The sequence below is a fragment of the Lithobates pipiens genome, unplaced genomic scaffold (assembly GCF_037356315.1).
Source record: "Lithobates pipiens isolate NorthernLeopardFrog02 unplaced genomic scaffold, aLitPip1_a1.2 Scaffold_8, whole genome shotgun sequence".
Lineage (NCBI taxonomy): Eukaryota > Metazoa > Chordata > Amphibia > Anura > Ranidae > Lithobates > Lithobates pipiens.
Window position 1 is genome coordinate 433913711 of NW_027507903.1, and position 17212 is coordinate 433930922.

The window sequence follows — 17212 nt, forward strand, 5'->3', positions numbered from 1 at the left end:
TCCTGGACCTCCCCATGTCGGCCTACTATGGGATGTAGCAAGCTTTCTAAAAAGGGAGGAAGACAAAAAATAAGCCAAACCCTCAATGCTACTCAAATTGTTAATGGGCGACAGCCGCCATAATAACCATAGAGCCAAATGTCTCCTCAGGCGGGGAAGCCAATTAAGCCTGTAATGCCTAATAAAATGTGTTGGGCACGCTCCCAGTTTGCTGCTCTGCAAACTACCTCAGGGGCGACCTTTGCGTATGCTGCCCAGGATGCTGCCATACCCTTCATTGAATGTGCTTTGATCTCTGAAGGAGGAGGAAGGCACAGAGTTTTGTATGCAATATGCATGGTCTTTGACAAATCTGGAGGAAAAAAAAACTCTGGATGTTGCCTGTATACCCTTTTAGGCCCCATTGGGAAAAAAAAAACTACAGCTGATCTGCTTTTAGACCATTTCAGGTAGACTGAAACGGCAGAGCCCAGGTCTAACTTACTCCACTCATTATCAGCTGTATCTGCCGGAAAGGCTGGGAGAATGACCTCCCAGTTCATATGAAATCATATGGCAACCTTAGGTAGTAAGCTTGGAATCGGCCTAAGGACTATCATGTCTGGGAGCACCAAACAATATGGTTTTTTAGATGAGAAGGCGCATAACTCAGAGACCCTTCTGGCCGAGGCAACAGTTAGAAAAAAAACAAAAAACTGTTAAAAGAAATAATGAACAAGAGAAAGCTTGATCAAATGGAGGAACCAGCGATGTTCCCAAGACTAGTGTTAAGTACTCTTTTTGAAAAAACTATTTCAATGGAGGTCTGATTTCTATGGCTGCCCCTAAAAATCAGATCACCAATGGATGTAGAGAATATCTTGTACACGACATAGCCAACAAAGTGGGGATTTGACCCTTCAGGGAATTATAAGCTAACCCTTAGAGACCACTCTTGCAGAAACTCCAAAATGTTAGACACTGAAGGAGATCCAAGGTCCCAACCCCTTTCTGTAGTATTCCAGATCTGGTGATAGGTTACATTTGTGGACCTCTTACGAGCCTGTAATAATGTCTCCACTACACCACCTGAGAGACCCAAGCCAGTTAAAGCTTCCCTCTCACTTTCAAGTTATTAACTTCATCCTCCTGCAGTTCGGGTGTCAGGCCCCACTCCGCAGAAGGAGATTTTGACAAGGAGGCAGTGGGATTGGTGAGCCTAACTTTATCCTCCAAGCCAGAGGAAACCACAGTTCCCTGAGCCAGTAAGGTAAGACTACTATTGCTGTGATCCTTCTCGCTGAATCTTCAGCAGGATTTTGAGAGCCAATGGAAGCAGCAAGAAAACATAAACCAAGGGGAAGTTCCAAGACCTGGACAGAGCACCCTGACCCAACGCCTGTGGATGCCAGGTCTGGGAGAAGAAGCAAGGCAGTTGACAATTCTCCAATGCCATAATATCTATCGATTCAGGCCCCATTCGTTGTGATCCTCAAAGCCTTGACTCAAGTGATCTGCTAAAACCATTTCCAGGCCCTGGGAGATGAGATGCTGTAAGAGCCGAGATTCTTCTCTGCGCATAGGAAGATTGACATGTCACCTGAAGGACAGGGTGACTTATTGTGCCCCCTTGAGACACATAAGCCACTGTAATTGTTGCCCAAGAATCTAGAAAGCTCGACCTTGCAACATAGGTTGGAACGCTAAGAGAGTGCGTCTGACAGCATCCAATCCTAAGAAATTCACAAAAGTTCCATTGGCCTTAAACCTGCTGTCCCAGGCAGTGTGCCCCGCAGCCTGCCAGACTGGCATTGGTCGTCACCACTATTGGTTCTGAGGCCTTCAACGGAACTCCACAGGAAAGATTGCAAGCTACTGACCACCAAACCAGGGACCAGATTATCTGAATTGGTAGATAGAATTTCAGGTAGAAGGACTGACGATCCCCCTGAAGAAGAAAGTTGCATTGAAACCTCCTTCTCCGCTACCTGACCCATGGGACTAATGGAACTGTGGCTGATAGAACCCCCCAGATACTGCATGCATTCCTTCACCATCATCGAAGACCTTGCTATCACTGCTTTTGTCTAAGACTGGATCTCCTGGACCTTCCTCTGAGGAAGAGAAACACCACCCTGATCCATGTTGAATTGTACTCCTAAATACTCCAACATTTGGGTCGGCTGCATCTGGCTCTTCCCATAGTTGAACAACCAAGCGAAACAAGCTAGTGTTAGCAGGTGAAATTTACATGAAGTAGGAGCTCATTTGACGGACCCAGAAGTAGCATGTCGACTAAATAATGGAATATTTGCACTCCATTGACCCTGAAAGACGTGACGACAGCAGACAGTAGCTTTGAGAACATTCTCAGAGTCGTCCAGAGACTGAATGGGAGACATTAAAAGTGAAAATGAGAGCCTTCCACGGAAAACCTGAGAAAGCAATGCTGAGATACGTCTATGGAAACAAGAAGATACGCATCCGCCAAATCGATGGAAACCATCTAGTCTTCTAAGTCCACAACGGAAATTATCATTTCCCCTGACTCAATTTTTAATGGTAGAACCTTCATGAAAGAATTCAGGACTTTGAGGCCAAAAAACTGGTCCGAAACCCCCTGAAGCCTTTGGGACCAAAAACAGAGGGGGAACATACTCTTTGACCCAATTCATGCCTTGGAACCGGAAGGATGGCCCTTGCTGCCAACAGCTCCCCTATATATTTTCTCAAACATCTGTAGGAAGCCCAGTTTCTACGAACAAGGTCTGATGGGGCTTTGTTCTGAACTCGAGACAATAATTCAATCCAGGCATCCTGTAATATGACTACCCAAACCCCCCTGAATTAGGCTAGTCTTGCTCCTACTTGAGAAGGTTAAGTTGAGACACCTTCAGAAGGACTTATTTGAAGCCTTAGAAGCTTTGTTGGCCCTGGGTTTGGAAGGTTTCTGGAAGGTTGAATCGGCTCCCTTCCATGAAAAACTGTCTAAGTACTGGCCTCGCTGCACCCTACTTTGGATCGCTTGTTAAACCGAAAGGGCTGCTGTTGTCTTTTTCTCTTCTGCAGGATTAGGATAGATCTGCCGCCAGAAATCCGCTGAAATGCTGAGTCTTCCTGAAGAGTATCTTCCCGTTGAATGGAATCGAACATAGACTGTGCTTGGAAGCCTTATCGGCCGACCAATGCTTCAACCATAAGGCTCTGCGGCTGTGATGGAATGAGCCATTATCTTTGCTGTGAATGAATGAATGAAAAATTTGTATAGCGCACAAAGCAAACTAAATCGCATCATCAATTGCTGTCATCTTTTGAACCGGCTCCCTGACCTGGTCAACAGCCACTTCAGCCACAAACTCTACAGCAGTCCTGAAAACTGCAAAAGAGAACAACTGCCACTTCCCAGACTTTCATCTGAACATCCATCCACTAGCTCCGCTACCCACAGCCTAAGGCTGGACTCAGACTCATGCACTCTCCCTGCATTCCACAGATCCACAACACCGAACATGCCCCATAGGAGACCATAGTAAATGAACGGTAGCTCAAAACCGCAAAAGCACCAAAAACGCACAGGTGCAAATCCAACCCAAGTGCTGCTGCCACAGAAGTGAGCACTACCGCCAGCCTGCAGGCTGCTTTGGCCAAACTATACAACCTATTTAGGTCTGCATTTATTCTGCGATCCATAGGATCCCTAAAGGAGACCGAATCCTCCAGCGGAAGCGTAATGTGGCAGGCAAATCTAGGTAATGAAGCATCCACTTTAGGCATAGTGTCCAGGGGTTACAACTTTGATACTCTATTAAGCACATTGAGCTTCTCAGGCCCGCCCAGTCACTTTAATTTCAGAAATGAATGGGAAGGAAGGTAAAGATTTCTTTAAATACGGGTAGTATCTCTGCTGTTTCTTTGAGGCCTCCACCAAGGGGGGAACCAGCGCAAAAATCAAACGTATGCGATTCCGAGACCATCTCAGCCTCAGATGGGTCTGTTTTGCTATCGACTTCAAAGTTAAAATGCACTGGAAACACATGATCTGAATCTGCAAATGCTGAAGATACAGGTAAGGGCGAGGGAGATCTGGAATGCTGTGACAACAGGCGTCTATCCAGCTGCATGCGACTCTGCGACTTGTCATGTCTAGTCTTTTTACTCCTTTGAGGCTGGAATGCTGATTAGGAAACCTCTTTGTAGGCGTTTAGCTCACACTGGGCCCTTATCTCTGTAAGGCTAGGTTCACATTGCAGCGATGCGGGAACGCCGCGAATCCGCGGCGGGTTCCCGCATCGCATACCTCCCGGCGGCAGTTCACACTGCCCTATGCGAACTGCTGGGAGTGTCAGTGAAACGTTAATGACACCCCCAGATCAGTTCGCATATCGCAGTGTGATCTGCAAACTCGGACAGGAATCAGATCGCATGGTGTGAACACCCATGCGAACCGATTCTGCTGCGGACAAAAAAAAAGGGTCCTGTGCGAGTTTGGGCCGTGTGCGATGCGAATTCAGCCATACTATCTGTATGGCTGAACTCGCATCGCACAGAGATCGGATGTGATTTGCACTGCAGTGCGGTGCGAATCACATCCGTTCTCATAAACTGCTGCAGTGTGAACCCAGCCTCAAACAGAGGATGTGTTCTCTTTTAAATAAACAAATAAAATAAACTTCTCCATCTGAATCTTCAGTGCTAAGGCAGCTAGGCAGACAGGCAAAACTCCCCAGATCTATAAAGGCACAGGATAATAAAAACACTCTGACAGACAAGTAACACAGCAGTAAGAAATGAGAGTCCTGGAAATCAGGCTTACCAGAGCAGAGTAGCAGATTGATCAGCTGGAGACTGAGATTAGCCCTAGAGTACAGAGCCTGCTGCAAATCAGCAGTGAGCATTCTGGTGTTTGCTAGGTACCGTATATACTCGAGTATAAGCCGAGATTTTCAGCCTCTTTTTTGAGGCTGAAAGTGCCCCCCTCGGCTTATACTCGAGTCATCGCTGTCTGTCTGCCCGATCAGCGTGTCGAGCAGACAGACAGCGGCCATTCTAGGATTCAAAGGCCGCGCCTCCGTCTCCGCCTTCGCCTGTGATAGGCGGAACACTGAATTTCCCAGCAGTCTGTGTTCCGCCTATCACGGACGTCCTCTCATCCTCGTCCGTAGTATGAGGATGAGCGGACGTCCATGATAGGCGGACCACTGACTGCTGGGAAATTGAGTGTTCCGCCTATCACGGACATCCGATAGGCGGAACACTCAATTTCCCAGCAGTCAGTGGGAAATTGAGTGTTCCGCCTATCACCGACGGAGGCGCGGCTTTTGAATCCTAGAATGGCCACCGACGAAGAGCTGCGGGACGGGCCGGGACGCAGGCCGGGCCGGGACGCAGGCCGGGACGGGACGCAGGCCGGGACGGACACAGGCAGGCTGGACACAGGTAGGCTGCACGGACACACACACACACACACACACACACACACACACACACACACACACACACACACACACACACGGATGCATGCACACACAGGGATGGATGGACACACACGGATGCATGGACACACACACACACACACACACACACACACACACGGATGCATGCACACACACAGGGATGGATGGACACACACACACACGGATGCATGGACACACACGGATGCATGGACACACACACACACACGGATGCATGGACACACACAGGGATGGACGACACACAGGGATGGACAGGCATGTCTCACCCTCGGCTTATACACGAGTCAATAATTTTTTCCAGTTTTTTGGGGGTAAATTGGGGACCTCGGCTTATATTCGGGTCGGCCTATACTCGAGTATATACGGTAATCCAAGAGGAAGCTACCTCTGACCTCACCTGCTCAACTGAGCTTCCTGAAAGGAATACACGTGGAGGTGGTGAACTACAAGACCCAACGAGCCAAATCACTTCCTGAACACACAAAACATGGAAGGAGAGAGTGCCAACACCTGCCTAACGAAGGTATATACAGTCATTTATACTGCCAGTGACCTTTGCCAGTAATATACAGTCATTTATACTACACCTTTTTATCGCAGCACCAAGGGAACCCACCTCCTCAGGAGATTTGCTGGCTCTATGGGGGGGGGTCTTCTGATACAGGAGAGGGTGAACCCGAACAGGATGGATGGTGGATTGAGAAAAATAAATAAATAAAAATAAATAAACTTTAAAAGGCGTCTGGAGCGAGGATGAAAAAAAGAACACTGGTGTGGGCAGACAGCCGCTCTTTATGGGCTAGGAAAAAGGTGGTCTTGGAGGGGTCAGAGGAGGCGGAGCTGACCCATAGTAGGCTGACATGAGGAGGCCCAGGAAATATATATACATATATTTTTTTAACAAAGACTCTGGAGAACAAAATGGTGGTCGTTGCAATATTTTTTGTCACACGGTATTTGCGCAGCGGTCTTTCAAACGCAATTTTTGGGGAAAAAATACACTTCACTGAATAAAAAAAAGAAAAACTAAACAGGAAAGTTAGCCCAATTTTTTTGTATAATGTGAAAGATGATATTACGCAGAGTAAATAACTTGTTACGGTTTAAAATTGCACACACTCGTGGAATGGCGACAAACTACGGTACTCTCCATCGGTGATGTTTTTTTTTTTTTTAACAGCTACCAGTTTAGAGTTACAGAGGAGGTCTCTTGCTAGAATGATTGCTCTCGCTCTGATCGCAGCAATAGCTCACATGTGTGATTTACACACCATTTACATTTGCAGGCACGACTTGCGTATGTGCTTTCTTTGGTGCACGAACAAGCATGGACAGGGCACTTTAAAAAAAAAAAATTTTAATTATATTTTCTCTTAAAAATATAAATATCTGATCAATTTTATTGCTGTCACAAGAAATGTAAACATCCCTTTTGACAGTAATAGACGGTGACAGGTACTCTTTATGGAGGGATCTTGGGTCTGAAAGACCCCCAAATCACTCCTTTGTACTTCACAGTATTCAAAACGTCAAAATCTGCATTTTGTAATACTAGGGATTTATTAATTTTTTTTAAACTGGCGCCATTGGGTTACTACATCGGAGACGCGATCAAAGCCAATTCCGGACGTGTCGGGTGGTTACTCTGCTCTCCAGGTGGTACGGGAGACCCAGGCAGAATGTGGTGGGGGGGAGTCCTCTCCCGCTCCTTGTGACAACCGAGCGGCTGCTGACCTGCATCAGTTGTTATCGTGCAGAAACCTGACCGCCAGCTTTAAAAAAAAACAGTACCAGGGTGAAGCCCAGTACAACCACTTCCTCAAAACGATGTACAGGTACATCGTGTTTTTGGCCCCATAGACTTCAATAGAAACACCTGACTTGAGTGTTTTATAAGCGTTCTTCTGCTCAAATAGCAGCTATCCACCCCTAATTTCCTCTCCCTCTCCTCCCCCTAGTGCTTCTATTGACTGAATCTGTAAAAGGCTTGTAATACACTTATAAAACACTTTCAAAATGCTTGTAAAAAGCTGCAAAAATGCTTAAAAAAAAGCCTGAAAAAATGACAGTAAATTGCTACGCTTCGGTGTGAATGGAGCCGTGTGTGACATTCTGGCAGTGGGTATTTTTGCATACAATTCTGCAACAGATTCATATACACCTTACCAAAAGTTACATGTATATGTTGCAAAATTGCAACATTTGTTGCACAGACAGGAGACATTTTGAGTGCTTATGACCATCTTTTTTTAAAATCCAGGGATAGCGTTTATTTACCCTACACTCTTACTGACCCATAACTTTCAATGTCTTTTCAGATCTTAAATCTGTAACTATTACTCCCAGAGGTGGAGACCACATACCTGGTGTTCTAAAGCAGTTGGATTCTGGGAAAGAACTGATTTGTAGATATTAAATAAAAAGGTGTTAGTGCTGTGCTATGTATATAACACATATACATACAAATGTGACAATTTTAAATAAACTGAAAATCTTGAATAAAAATGTGAATGTACAAACAATAAATGAGTCCTGTGACTATTAAGACCACATTCATAAGTAGAAATGACGAACACAAAGAAAGTACTGAGCCATCGCCTCCCACTGCAGTTGTGGTGAGTTTGTACTGTGTACATGGTCCTAATTAACAACAGAGGGCAGATGTATCCATGCATATATCCACCTGCCGCTACCAGCAAAAACCATCATCATTTAGGGCCAGTTCACACCTCATGCAGTCCAGTGCGTTTTTGTTCTGCATCAAAAATGCATGGAAAGTACGGTAAGTTATATGGTTTCAATGGCATAGTTTACACCAGTGCAGTCAGTTCCTGGGCTTTTCAGTTCCAAAAAAAAAAATAGAACATGCTGCATTTTTCCTGCACTGGAACGTAGTAAAATGCATCAAAAACACACTGGACCCTAGTATAGTGAAAAAAGAAGAAAAAAAAGCACCTGGCATGCATTCAAAAACGCATCAAAAATGCACCAGAATGCATTAAAAACGCACTTGTAGAAACACATCCAGAACGGATCAGGAATGCGTTTTTGTGGTGTGATCCGGCCCTTTAAAGACTTTTTTGGTCCATGTAAAGAAGGGCCCATCTGAGAGGTGAACGCACATCCAAGGGGGGTTTGTTGGTGCTTGGCATGACTAGAGCCTCTTACACACGGTACGAAAATCAGAAGGGGATTATCGTTTGACAGGCTGTTGTCCAAAGTTCTTACCGTTAGTACAACAATTCTTTTAACAATTGTTTTCCAATTTTTGGCCTACAAATGCTGGATGACAGGCTAGTAAATTTTTGTCGAACGACAGCTCTGCGTCAGCTTTTCGGATAGTTAGTACACAAATCCATTACATAAAAGTCGAAAGTACAAACACGCATGCTCGGAATCGATCACTAAACACAAATTTAGCAGAAGGGGCCCAAAGGGTGGCGCTCAATAGCTGAAATTCCTTGTAGTACGTCACTGCCTTCGTGTTTGTGGCACGACAATTTGTGTAACATTGGTATGCAAGACGAGATCCTGCACACGCCCTTTTGACAAAAATCAAACACTCGGTTGTCCAACAATCGTACTGTGTACAATGCTTTAGTTTGGTTCACCTTGAGTGGATTTCACTTTTTCACACAAGCGAACTTTCGGGTATAAGGTTTTGAACGACTATAAGACTCACTTATTGGATGGAGTAAGCTTGAGTGGAATTTACCCTTTCACACACAGACTTATTTACGTATGAATTTAGTGTTTAATATTCACATAATTTATTGTGTTTATATTTATATTAAAATTTTTAATCAAAATTGTCACAGTTTAAGATTGTCACATTTAATTGCATATGTGTTATATACATAGCGCAGCATTAATATTTAGTTATGATCTAACACATACACTGTTGTACCGGCGGCTTTGTTTATTATACTTTTAATTAATATTTTGATGCGCAAACTTATTTATTTGTTTTTTTATGATTGCAGATATTACTAAAACTAGTAGCACCAGTCATCAATCAAAAATAAGTGAAGATGAACCACAATCACTGAAAGATACCAGTCCACCAGTTAAGAAAAGAAAGGTAAGATCCCTTTCCTCTCCTCTTATCAACATACCGTAATGTACCGTATATACTCGAGTATAGGCCGACCCGAATATAAGCCGAGGCCCCCAATTTACCCCCAAAAAAACTGGCAAACTTATTGACTCGTGTATAAGCCGAGGGTGAGACATGCCTGTCCATCCCTGTGTGTGTGTCCGTCCATCCCTGTGTGTCCGTCCATCCCTGTGTGTCCGTCCATCCCTGTGTGTCCGTCCATCCCTGTGTGTCCGTCCATCCATCCCTGTGTGTGTGTGTGTCCATCCATCCATCCATCCCTGTGTGTGTGTGTGTCCATCCATCCATCCATCCCTGTGTGTGTGTGTCTCCATCCATCCATCCATCCCTGTGTGTGTGTGTCTCCATCCATCCATCCATCCCTGTGTGTGTGTGTCTCCATCCATCCCTGTGTGTGTGTGTATCCATCCATCCCTGTGTGTGTGTGTCTCCATCCATCCATCCCTGTGTGTGTGTGTCCATGTGTGTGTGTGTGTGTGTGTGTGTGTGTGTGTGTGTGTGTGTGTGTGTGTGTCCAGCCTACCTGTGTCCCGAGCCTGTGTCCCGAGCCTCCGTCCCGTGCCTTGCCTCCTTGCCTCCGTCCCGTGCCGTGCCGTGCCTTGCCTCCTTGCCTCCGTCCCGTGTCGTGCCTTGCCTCCGTCCCGTCCCTTGCCTTGCCTCCGTCCCGTGCCTTGCCAGGATCGCCGCTCTTCGTCGGCGCCTCGGCGGCCATTCTAAAATTCAAAAGCCGCGCCTCCGCCTTCGCCTGTGATAGGCGGAACACTGAATTTCCCAGCAGCCTGTGTTCCGCCTATCACGGACATCGTCTCATCCTCGTCCGTAGTACGAGGATGAGCGGATGTCCGTGATAGGCGGAACACTGACTGCTGGGAAATTGAGTGTTCCGCCTATCACAGGCGGAGGCGGAGGCGCGGCTTTCGAATTGTAGTATGTCCGCCGTCTGTCTGCTCGATACGCTGATTGAGCAGTCAGACAGCGATGACTCGAGTATAAGCCGAGGGGGGCACTTTCAGCCTCAAAAAAGAGGCTGAAAATCTCGGCTTATACTCGAGTATATACGGTATATGATTTCTGAATTCCCTTTAAGATTAGGTCGATTCAAAAAACCTAGAGATGCTGTCACCTTCCAGGAAGGTGACAGTGTCACTGCTAGATGCCTTCCCCTGATTCTCTTATACTTTTACAGAGCTCCTTCCTTTTTCATAGGCAGCATTGCCAAGGTGTGAGGATCTCCTTTAAGTATTTCACAGGCAACTGCAATTTACTCAGAGCATCCTAGACCAAAATTTTAATTTACATTTCACAATCTATTCCCTTTTTTTTTTTTTTTGGAGGGGGATAGATTTGAATTGATCAAGTTCAGCCAATATCGTAGATGGACAATTTCGCTGCACACCCAGAGCCATGTGTCAGGTCACCCAGTTTGCCCAAGTATAGTCAGTTTAGACATGGATAACTACTGAATATGGAGCAATTGGATATGATTTCTAGTTACCCTTGCTCTTGAAACTAACATTTACCTTGTCGGGGTGAACAAATAGATTCACAAATTTAGAAGAAAACCAGTCCAGTGTATTTGCAGGTAGGGGTCTCTGAACGCTAATTTTGAAAACACTGGTTGGCTGTTTGCTTGTTTTTTTTGTTTTGTTTTTTGTATGCAACCTGGCCACTAGGACCTGTCTAACCCTGCTCTGTCTGCATATCCCTAGATTTGATGCTTAATAAAAATTACTAATTTATCATGCAGAAACGAAACAGAAAAAAAAGCAAAAAGAACAGTAGCGACTCTGAAACCTCATTGATTTCACTTACCACTGATCAGGAAGACTCCAGTATTGTTGAAAGTGTTGAAAATGATGGTGAATTTGAGAGCCTTGCAGACTCTGTCACTTGTGAAAACGTACAACCCACTGCACAAACAATAGAAAATGCAGATACTACCAATTTTCCCTTTGAAAGTGGTGAGGTTAGAACAGAAACAAAAGATGGTGAAAATTCTAGTAGAAGGGATACAGTATCAATACCCATTAAAGATATACCACTTAGCAAAGACAAATATGAAGACAAAGACAGAGAGCCCAAAATGTATGTGAGAGTTGAACTTTCAGCCTCCTCAAAGAATGAAGGTTCTGAAGGCACAGAGACAAGTTCTGATAACTTAGACGTTAAGAGTGTCAGTGAGAAAGAGGTCTCGCTAAATGAGAAAATGACAGTTGACCCAGTCATGGAGCTTAAAACAGGCATGTCACGCGCATCTAAAGTCAATTGTGAGGTGGAAGACAGAGGTACGCAAAATAATCAAGAACCTCAAAACAAAATGACGTTTCCTACTAAGTTAGAATGTAGTTCTGACCCAGTAAAAGAAGTGAAAGCTTCTCACAGTGACATGGACACAACAAGCGAATGTGAACTCAGGGAAAAAATTAAGCTTGAAAATAAGCACAGTAGTCAAAATGTAAAGAGAAATGAAGGATCGAAAAATATCTCCAGCAGTGAAAAAGACACTAGTGGCACGTGTAAACCAAATAAAGACACAGAGAATACAACACCTGACTTACATGAAAGAAATCAAATTTCAAATAAGTCAGCTACTTCTGGAGCACCTCTTGATGTAGATGCAAGATCTGAACTTGAAAAGACCAATAACAAAGTGGCACCTGGCCACAAGGATAATAATAATGAGAGCACAAAGGTAGATGCCTTCACAAGGATTCCAGTTGACAAGGAGAATAACAACTGTGGACAGGCAAAAATGAATACAAGGTCTGAATCTGAAAGGACAACAAAACAACAAAATAAAAATGAGAAAGAAACTGACAAAAGTACTAAAGGCAGTCCATCAGAATCCTCTAACACATTCATCCAGAAGGATTCAAATAAAAATGAAGACCGGCAAGGAACTAAAAACAAGAATAAAAATAAAAATACATCACATGAAAAAGAAGATTCTAAAAACAATGAAAACACTAAGGTAAGTTCATATAAAATTGTCTAATACTTTGTGTTTGTGGGCTAGTGTGCTGCTTTTCGAAAACCTAAATGTCACTTGGGGAGCTAAAAACATAGGACAGATAAAATAACACAATGACAACAGGGACCTAGACCTATAATATAGATTGGGAGTAGGGAAATAGACTATAGACCTATAAATACCCATGGAACATAGGTCAGGATAGGTCATAGAACTTTCAATTCATAAGACCAATAGTGTAAGGCTCTATTCACACTAGCGCGACTTGTCATGCCCAGAGTCGCATAACAAGTCACAGCCATTCATTTCAATTGCACCAATTCAGATCGGTGCACGTTAAAGTCGCAGTGTTTATGAAAATGTGCCTGCATTTAATGCGACTTATATCCATTTTGTGTAAAGTCGGATTAAAGTCACACACCAAAAGCTCACTGGACATTGTGCGATTCTGGAGTTGTGCTAGTGTGAATGGAGCCTAAAAGAAGCAGACCTGTAGGTGAAGGTAATGGCTTTGTAGGCTGATTTCTGTTTAAGAAACCAGGCCTTTTTACACTAAATCACTTTGAGTCTAGATGTCTTCTGTTTTGGTGATGTTTCAGTTCCACAGATTATACATTGTGTTTGTCATCTACCTGAATATGTTAGACATATTTTTTTTTGATAGAGCTTTGATTTGGTAGCAAATCTGAATTTTCTTTATCGTACATCAAAGGACACAGAGCATTATTCATGACTATCTGGGTTATACGCTACCTTTAGGTGATTGGACACTGGCAACCAATAGCAAGAAGGTTCCTCCCGTATAACCCCTCCCATACGGGAATTACCTCAGTTTGTTCGCCAGTGTCTTCAAGGTGATGGTCACGAACGTTGAAGCTCTTCAATTTCTTCAATAGATGTCTCAGTGAGGATGTTGTAATCGGATGGTACCCGAGCCTCGGTGCAAGAACGAGGTTTTGCTTGTAATTTGTCCTTTATGGTGCTGGACCCTTGTGTAGTGGTATTCTGGTCAATAACTTGCCCAAGATAACCAAAAGGGTGCTTTACAGGTCCAAGGGTGTGGACCCCAAAATGGGGCACCCGGTCCATGAAGGTCCACAGAGGCGCTACCCGCTGTGATGGGGGAAGATTGGCCCTGGTATTCCAGGTTCTGCAGCGTGGAGTGGTGAGTACTCCCTCTGGGATGGCTGATTTATATTCCCCTCTGTTACTGTGTCCTCCTTTTTAATGTTGAAAGTTACATACTGTCTCCAACTGCTTGAGCACACTAGGGTGTGTGCATGTGCCATGTGCGTGTGCGAAAGTTCACGTGTCGCACGAGGACGACTTCTGACACCTTATAGGCTGGAGTTCCCTGGCGTGTGCTGTGGAGACACAGAGCTGTTTGTTTTGGGAACGTGAGTCTGATTGGTGGGGAGTGTTTTATAGGCTGTAATAGCTGCTGTATGCTGGATTGCAGCTGGTGGCTCGCAGGGAGTACTGTCTTCCTTTATACTTGTAAGCAATGTCTTCCAGAAAAAGAGGAACAGGGAGCAAGGCAAATGCAGGGGTAAGAGTACCTCCTTGTGGATATTGCCCCAGTCTCCCCTGAAAGACCTGCAGCTTCTGGCCTGACTGAGCCATTGCACTTGTCAGGCATTGTGGCCACTGCCAGTGTCCCTGCCTCAGCTTATGTTACCAAGGATGATTTGGCGTCTGCCTTAGCTGGCCTTGAGGGCAAAATAGCAGGTATGATTGCCTCGGTAACACAAGGAGGGAGGAAACATAATAGATCTCCCTCTCCTGAGCCTGTCCCCAGTGGTGAATCACCTGAGCATCAGGACTCTAATAGCCAAGCAGGTCCAGGTGATCCAGAGCCAGAGTGGAAAGAGGAAGTGGTCACAAAGGATCGGGAAGAAGGAGAGGCTGAGGACTCAACAGGGAATTCTGGCTCAGAAGAACCATTCTCAGCCTCCCATTCCCAAAAATTGTTCATCCAATCTCTGGCAGAGATGGTTCGAGCTGGGTTTAAATTACCCCCAGTTCAGGAGACTGGACCCTCCTGTTCTACTTTGGGATCCCTGTGACCTCAGCAAGGTCCCCAAGCTTTTCCTGTGCATCCATTATTTGAGCAGGTGATTTACGTAGATTGGGATCATCCTGACAGGATATACTTGCCTCCAAAAAGGTTTTCCTTGTTATAACTTATGGAGGAGAAATTCAGGAAGAAGTGGGATACACCTTTAGAGGATGCCGCCATTTCTTCAGTGAATAAAAATGTAACCTGGATAACAGCCAAGTATTTAAGGATCCGGCTGATAAACTAGAATCCTGTTAAAAGCCTCCTTTGCAGTGGCCGGCTCAGCAGTTCAGCCAGCGGTAGCAGCTATCGGCATCTGCCAGTCCCTAAAGGACCATTTTAAAAGGTTGGTAAGGAACCTACCTTGTCAAGAGGAGACTACCGAGGAATTATCGGAGCTCCCTCGCGCTTTGTGCTTTGCAGTAGACGCATTAAAAGACTTGATTCAGCAGATGTCTCTTTGTGCACTGCTGTCAGTACATATGCGCAGACTGTGGTGGCTAAAGAACCGGTCTGCCAAGATGCCGTGTAAGAAACTTCTTGCTGCTTTTCCTTTTCATGGAGAACGCCTGTTTGGCGAAGATCTGGATAAGTATATCCAAAAGATCTCAGGAGGAAAGAGCGCCCTACTTCCTGTTAATAGGAAGAACAAACAGCCTTTTAAAATTCCTCATGCTCTAGGGCCTAGTTCTTCTGCCAAGCGGTACCGACGGCCTCAGCAGTCTGGGTTTAAAAAAATCACAGGGTCAGAAAAAACCCTGGACTCAAAGGTCAGCCAAGCCCAACTCCAAGTCTACCCTGTGAAGGGGCGCCCCCGCTCTTACGGGTGGGGGGGAAGACTTCGGCTGTTTTTGGATGCTTGGGAGGGACTGTTTCAGGCCAGGTGGGTCATAACACAAGGTTACAGAATAGAGTTTCGGGAGTTTCCTCCAACTCGATTTCTGAGCTCAAGGGTTCCGGCGGAACCGGGGAAAAGGAAATGTCTGTTCCTGGCCTTGGAGCATCTGCAGATGCAGGGGGTAATTGTCGAGGTCCCGCACGAAGAAAGATTCAAGGGGTTTTACTCAAACCTTTTCACCGTACCGAAACCCAATGGGGAGGTAAGGCTTATTTAGCGTCCATAGACATAAAGGACGCGTACCTTCATGTGCCTATCTGCATCCTGCATCAAAGGTTGCTGCGTTTCGTGGTAAAAGGGTGCCATTTTCAGTTTGTGGCATTGCCATTCGGTTTAGCCACGGCCCCTCGAGTCTTCACAAAGATTCTGGCACCAATGTTGGCAGCCCTAAGATCCCAGGGAATTGCCATAGTAGGGTATCTGGATGATCTTCTGAAGGATCAATCTTATCCCATCCTGGTTCAAAACGTTTTAAAAATGGTTCAGGTTTTACAGCACCTAGGCTGGATTCTGAATATAGACAAATCAACCCTTCATCCAACTCAAGTATTGATGTATCGGGTCTAATTTTTTTGGATACCACTAGAGAAAAGGTATTTTTACCCCCCTTAAGGATCAACTCCATAGTGGAGCTCGTCCGGAGGGTGAAAAGAGAAGAGAAACCATCTGTTCGGCTGTGTATGAGGTTACTGGGCAAGATGGTGTAGTCTTTCAACACAGTTTCTTATGCTCAGTTCCACTCCATATTGCTCCAGAACAACATTCTGAAAGCCTGGGACAAGACTGCTCAAACCTTAGATCATCCTATGACTCTGTCCCCACAGACACAACGGAGCCTTTCTTGGTGGTCGAAAACCAACCTAAAAGTCGGAAGATCTTTTCCACCAGTGGCTTGGAAAGTGGTGACTATGGACGCCAGTCGTCTGGGCTGGGGAGCAGTCCTGGAGGAGGCATCAGTCCAGGGGGAGTGTTCTCAAACAGAGAAGACCTTGCCCATTAATCTTTTGGAAATTCGGGCAGCCCGGCTAGCTCTGCGTTTAGGAAAATCAAGGTACGGGGTCTTCCGGTCCGAGTCCAATCCAACAACTCCATGGTGGTCCCATATATCAACCACCAAGGGGGCACCAAAAGCCCAATGGCCCAGAAAAGAAGTGGATCACATATTGACATGGGCAGAAAGGCATGTGCCGTTTCTTTCGGCAGTATTCATATCGGGGGTGGACAATTGGCAGGCAGACTTTCTAAGTCACCAAAAATTGTTGCCTACATCCCAAGGTTTTTCTCCAAATTTGTCAACATTGGGGGACCCCGGATGTGGATCTCCTACCACCCAGGTTCAATGCCAAGCTGGACAGGTTTGTGTCCAGAACCAACGATTCGCTTGCAGTTGGGACAGATGCATTGGTGGTTCCTTGGCACCAGTATTCCCTGTTGTATGCCTTCCCTCCAATTCCCTCCAATTCAAATTCTTCCACACCTGCTACGCAGGATACAGGAAGAACAAAAAATTGTGATCCTGGTGGCCCCAGCCTGGCCCAGGAGGTCTTGGTACACAGAAATTGTGAAGTTGGCAGTAGGGGACCCATTGCTCCTTCCGTTCCGTCCGGACCTGTTGTTTCAAGGGTCCATATTTCATCCTGCTTTACGGTCGCTGAATTTGATGGCCTGGCTATTGAGGCCAGGATATTAAAAGGCCATGGGGTCAGGGGTTCAGTCT

The 17212-nt window shown here is 45.4% G+C and overlaps 1 protein-coding gene across 4 annotated transcripts in view; it reads left to right on the top strand.

The window, feature by feature from the left end:
• The window catches only part of LOC143964534 (E3 ubiquitin-protein ligase RNF213-like), a 582447-nt gene that overhangs the window by 77066 nt on the left and 488169 nt on the right, over positions 1-17212 (top strand). For all 4 annotated transcript variants that reach the window (XM_077474318.1, XM_077474320.1, XM_077474317.1 and 1 more), the window contains exons 3-4: positions 9434-9531; positions 11315-12538. In XM_077474318.1, coding sequence (XP_077330444.1) covers positions 9434-9531; positions 11315-12538 — 1322 coding nt within the window. The remainder of the gene's footprint in view (positions 1-9433; positions 9532-11314; positions 12539-17212) is intronic.